The 6307-nt window shown below is 45.3% G+C and overlaps 1 protein-coding gene across 1 annotated transcript; it reads right to left on the bottom strand.

Moving 5' to 3' along the window:
- Window positions 1–3201: 3201 nt before the first annotated feature.
- On the bottom strand, window positions 3202–3984 carry LOC118736109. Its single transcript, XM_036466209.1, has one exon. It carries the CDS (start codon window positions 3982–3984, stop codon window positions 3202–3204), a length of 783 nt encoding a protein of 260 aa, XP_036322102.1.
- Window positions 3985–6307: the final 2323 nt, after the last annotated feature.

Raw genomic sequence — 6307 nt, 5'->3', positions numbered from 1 at the left:
GTTTGTCGACAGACCCAGCTCCGTAAGCTTTGCCTTCAACACGTTCACGTTTAATGCAAAAATCTGTTCTCTGTCCATGTCAAATATACAGTTTTAAAAGTTAGATATACAGTGTTTACTAAGTTTAAAAGTACAAATAAATTTTTAAATGGTTAATTCATAAATCCAGCCGCACTTGACTTTACATCAAATCATAAATTTTGTTTGCATTAATTAAATTGTTACAATTAACAAAACTGAATTAAAATTTTTCGCAAATAAATTCAACGAAGTTCAATTCTTATATAAAGCTGATGTTTTCCGTTTCTGATAAAATCCTTTCTTTTCGGTTTAACAACTATCCAATTAGATTTTCCAACAACAAAATCTGTATTCTTTTCGGTCTCTCTAAATTTATTTCTCTTTCTGTTTGACAATTTCGAATTTGATTTTACTATTACAATGTTTGTATTACAGAAATAGTAACAAATTTTATCTCCAACTTACTTTCTTTGCTAAGCAGTCAGGTGCTGCTGTCTCTCTGGCCAATAGAAGAATGAACGAGAGAAAATGAATGAACAAGTATAAATAAATAAATTACAAAGCAAACAAAGCTTAGAAGTTGCTAAGTAAGGTAACATAAGACAATGAATACTAAACAAAGTAACATAAGAAAATTAATACAACGTAGAGTTGCCAACTAGGCAACATATGGTGTGTTCGTGTCTCATTCCTGATCATGCCTGGCCCCGCTGAAAAGTTATTTTCAGGACAAGGGTAGAACTGCCACCTTGGTTATGGAACGAGTTAAGTCACCATGAGCGGTCCTAAATTTGACGACTCGAACTAATCCGTCCTTGCCAGGATGCACTTCAAATAACCTTCGCCATCGGCCATATTGCAGGTGGTATGTTACATTCCTTGAGAACCACAATATCCCCGATGTTCATGTTGGGATTACGCCGGCACCATTTCGGGCGGTTTTGCAGCGATGTAAGATATTCTCGATGCCATTGCTTCCAGAAGCCTTGGTACATATTCTGGATATGCTGCCAATACTCAAGCCGGTTGATGGGGACCTGGGCAAGATCTCCTTCGGGAGCCATCGTGTACGGTCTACCTATGAGAAAATGAGACGGCGACAGATAATTAGTATTGCTGTCAGGCACCACCCCCAGTGTCCGTGAGTTGATTACTGCTTCGATCTGGGCCAGAAGGGTGTACATCTGGTCATACGTGAGAATAGTGGTCCCAATCACACGCCGCAAATGCAATTTCACTGACCGTTCCCCTGACTCCCATATGCCACCCCAGAGCGGAGCGTTGGGTGGCATGAATTCCATTGAATTTGTTCATCGGTGAGTGTCTGCGAGACAATGTTGTTATGATGTTGCGAACGGGGAAGCCGATCCATTTCGTTCAGCGCGCGGGCCGCCCCACGAAATTTCGCCCATTATCGCTGAATATCTTGCTGCATTTCCCTCGACGCGAAATGAAGCGTTTGAATGCAGCTAGGAACCCATCAGTGCTCAAATCTGGATTGCCGATGTTACAAGGCACACAAACAGGCATATGTATCCCTTGGACGTGCGAGCATTACGTCCCCGATATAATTTCAAAGTTAGCGGCCCAGCGTAATCAACGCCGATATGTTGGAAGGGATGTGCTTGGCGAACACGTATCGCCGGTAAATCTGCCATGAATTGCTGTGTAGAGGTGCGCTTCTGTCGAAAACATTTGATGCAATTGTGCGTAATCTTTCGAATCAGGTTTCTTGCTCCCAAAATCCAATACCTGTGCCGCACTATCACAAACAACGCTGAGACTCCTGGATGTAAATTACGAATGTGCTCGTCGATAAGTATGTGTTCCGTTGCACGATGTTCCTTTGGGAGGATAACCGGGTGATGAGTTTCCGTTGGCAATTCTGAATTTCGAATCCGCCCACCTACCCGTAGTAGGCCGAACTCGTCAACGAACGGAGCTAACTGCAAAAGCTTTGAATGAGAACTCATCTCATCATTTCGTTTTAATTGCTGAATGTCTTCCTGGAAACAGCTTTGAACCTGTTGTAGCCAAAGGATGCGCGCCTCCTTGATTTCATCGTACGAAAGTGTTTTAACGTCAGGCCTGCGTGACGTCTTCCGAGCATTGTGAATAAAGTGTAGAACATAGGCTGTAACTCGAAAGAGCCGCTGCCATGATGATGAACGTTGCATCAATGTGTCAAATGAACTGCTGAGTGGAGATTCCGTAGCCACTAAGCTTAGTACACTGCTCTTCATCTCAGCATTGGCCTCCGGGATCTGGTGTAGTTCTTGATGATTGGTTTGAAACACCAGCTTACGAGTGCGCTCTTCATCGCCACACCAAGGAGGCCCCTTCCACCAGAGATTGAAATCCACAATTGCAGAGGCTGCCAATCCCCTTGACGCGCAATCAGCTGGATTTTCCCTCGACTCGACGTGGCTCCGAACGCTGCGTGGAAAAGTTTCCAAAATCTCAGCAGTTCGATTTGCTACAAACGTTTTCAACCTTACCGAGGGATGAGACAGCCAAGCCAATACAACGGTTGAGTCGCACCAGGCGTATGTTGTTATAGATTTATGCGGCAGCACGTTTAGAATTGTCTTCATTAGCCGTGTCAACAATAGAGCGCCGCACAACTCCAACCGAGGCAGCGAGATCTGCTTCAGAGGTGCCACTCGTGTCTTGGCGGCCATCAATGATATAGTGAACGTGTTATCTGGATTCTTGAAGCGGCAGTACACAGCGCCAGCGTACGCCTTTATTGAGGCATCCAGGAACCCGTGGAGCTCGAAGTGCCTCGTAGAGTTAAGGAAACGAGGTAGCGCCAGGCTTGTGATATTGTGAATATCAGCTTGGTACTTCAGCCAGCGCTCTGCTAGATGCATTAGCAAAGGATCATCCAAACCTAGCTTGTGTAACCACAACTCCTGGAATAGAATTTGAATTGCACCGTCACTGGTGACAGTAATCCTAAAGGATCGAAGATACGGGATGTGTCGGAAAGTACCTGCCTCTTGCTGGAAGTGCGCATATTAGGCGCGCGAGTTTGGTATGTGAGTATATCGTCATTCGCCCTCCATAGCAATCCGAGAACCTTTGTGGCGTCTTTACCCAGAGTGTCATCGTCTTTGCATATGCGACGGCAGTTGGATACCCACTTTCGGAGTTCCAGTCCAGCACCAGCAAGCATTTTCACAAGCTCCTCATGAGCTTTTCAATGAGTTCCTGTTTGGAGTCGGCACCCGTGAGAATATCGTCGACGTAAAAGTCATCGCGTACGATTGATCTTGCGCGTGGGAATTGATGCTTATAGTCCTCTGCTAATTGTTGTAGTACCCTGACAGATAGATATGGTGCGCAAGCCGTACCATACGTAACCGTGCATAACTGGAAGTGTCTTATGGGATCAGCAAGACTCTCCCTCCACACGATCCTTTGGTAGTTTCGATGATGTTCGGCGACCCATATCTGTCGGAACACATATCGGTGCATCCTGAATCGCAAGCATACGGAAAACAAATTGCGCTGAATGCTAGGACCGATATGCACAACGCTGTTAATAACAACTCCTCTGCTGTCTGCAAACGATCCGTCGAACACCACCCGAAGTTTTTCACCAAGAGATTCGTTTTTCTGTAGACGAAGCTCGACGGCGTGAAAACGCGAAACGGCGCCCGATAATGCTTCCGCAAACCGCGGTGCTTCCATCTTAAATGGTAGCTCTACAATGTATTTACCGTCGGTATGACGCGTATGCGTGCGTAAGTGCTCTTCTAAGGTTATGTCGTCGGAATCCATGAGTTGAGTTTGACAGGGTTCCTCGATTTCCCAGAAATTTCGTAGAAAGTTATCAACTTCGACTATGGTGTGCAGAGCTTGGGTGGAATCCGCTGAACCCAACCCGTCAATTGCTGAACTGACCACCCATCCAAAAACTGAGGAAACTGCAACAGGATCTCCCTTTGAGTCCAACATTTTGTTACAGGTGTCTGGAATGTGGGATCTGCGAGCCTAACGTGCTTAAGCTGCTCGATCTCTGATGCAAGAATTGGTTTTTTGGGAAGAGATGAGGTGATGTTGCTGAGTATATACGTAGACACATTTAAGACGTTGTTCGACGCGAGAGACTTAAGTACCTGCGAGCAACAGCCTCTAGTGGTTTCGCCTTTTGAGGACGATATACCAGATACAGCGATGCGACCAGCAGAGCGCGGAATGCAAAGCCTCTGGACACAGCGCTCGGTGATGTACGATAGTTCTGATGCGGTGTCCAGAAGTACTCGACATTTCAAAAAACCACCGTGGGCGGTTTGAACGTTAACTATGGCTGTGGGCAGCAAGGCTGTCGATCCCTTACGAAGCGGTGATAGCTGACTTGTGTAGGTGTCAGCTGGTGTCGATGTCAATGAGCGTGCGATGTAGGGACCATGGCGTACCATTGTCGATCCTGCTTGAACCAGAAGAGCTTTCTTGACCTGCTCGAGACGCTGTACCTGCGGCCGACGGTGGGCCATGTAGAAGTGTGTGGTGGCGTCGATTACATACCTTACAATTGAATTTAGAACTGCATGTTGATGTCGAGTGCCCTGTCTTTAGACAATTGAAGCACAGCAATTTACCCTTGGCCATCGCACGCCGGTCATCTGTGCTCAAGGATAAGAATGTTGGACACTTCATGAGACCCCCGTTAGTTGAAACTAGGACCCCGAGTTTCAGAGTTGCGAAGGCGTGCGGGTTGCGTCCTATGTTGGGCCAATTCTAATTCTTCGCAATCAAGGAATTTACAAAATTCCGTTATGGTAGGTACTTTGAGATTTTCACTAGATTCAATCCACTTTCGTCGGGACTCTGAGTCTAGCTTGGCTAGGAGAAGGTAGATAAGCCAGCAGTCGCGATCGTCATGGGATATGGCATGTAGACCCCTGATAACCTCGTTTGCTGCGTCTGATATTTTACGAAGAATTGTAGAATTTTCCCCTGATGACAAGGGGAGTGCCATAAAGTTCTCAATAAATGAGGCGACAATATGGCGTGGGCGATCAAAACGTTCGCTTACTCTGTTCCACGCCGTTGCGTAAGACGCCTCAGTTACCGGAATGTGTTTGATAATTTGCGTCATCCCTTAGCAATGATTTGAGATGGTGACACTTTTGGGTATGTTTCGATGCAATTGCACTGGTGAATAAGTCCTTGAATGGCGGCCAGTCTTTGTACAGGCCGGTGAAAGGTGGGATGGTAATTTTAGGCAAATCGTTTTTTTGCATGTTGTGCTGGAATCGAAGTTGTAGAAAATTTATGAAAAAATTTAGACTGTTGTTCAGCTAGTCGAGATATGGTGTCATCCAAGCTGGGTTGTTGAGTTGGAATCGTAAAGGAATCCTGAAGCGAGCGAAGCAGGTTACGTGCAGTCAAAACTTTTCCATCGTAAACTCCATAGTCTTCGTCTGGATTAGAATATTCGGGACTTTCACGGAATTGATACATGGCGTTTGTGGCTGCAACGAATTCATCCCACGCCTCCTTTAAGCGATCAGTTCGTGTAAGTATATCATACTGTTCCTGATCCGGTGGAGGATTTTGCGCAAAGCCAAGGACACGTGTAATCGCCGCCTTGGTACGCCCGTGAAATTGTACCAATTCCTTCCAACTTTCAGCCATTATAGTGGTTTTCGCACACGACCACGCTAATACAACAGAAAAGGCGAGGCGCTAAACGATGTAGTGACAGAAATTCACGTAAGCGTAATGCGCAACCACTCGTCGTGATGTACGAATAAGATTGTCCCGCGCAAGAACCAATTCCTGGCAAACACCTGTCCCGTGGTGAAAGTTTCCAGCAACGTGGTTCAACTATTTTACAGATCGTGACACTGCGCAGCAGGCTCGTCAGTCGATTTCACTCAAGAAGTGAAATGATTAATTATGCTGGGTATAAATCGTAACCAGATTATACCTTAGCTGGATGCTGGATCCGGCTCTAAATGACCACTTTGATCAGAAATAGAAACGAATTTTATTTCCAACTTACTTTCTTTGCTAAGCAGTCAGGTGCTGCTGTCCCTCTGACCAATAGAAGAATGAACGAGAGAAAATGAATGAACATGTATAAATGTAATTGAAGCTTACATGCGTATGTACATTAGGGTGGTCCAAAAAAAAGTAAAGTCGGAAATTTAATGCTCTCACCCCCTAGGATTGTTCTATACCGAAAAAAATATACCCCTGTTTTTTTATTTTAAAATCAAAATATATTTAGAGGTCGCTCAAAGCGCTCAAAGTTTCCCATGTATTTTGTATG

The sequence above is a fragment of the Rhagoletis pomonella genome, unplaced genomic scaffold (genome assembly GCF_013731165.1).
Source record: "Rhagoletis pomonella isolate Grant_MI unplaced genomic scaffold, Rhpom_1.0 Rhpom_scaffold_00003, whole genome shotgun sequence".
Taxonomy (NCBI): Eukaryota; Metazoa; Arthropoda; class Insecta; order Diptera; family Tephritidae; genus Rhagoletis; species Rhagoletis pomonella.
The sequence above is the reverse complement of the archived record's forward strand: the minus strand, read 5'-3'. Positions and strand labels throughout refer to the sequence as shown.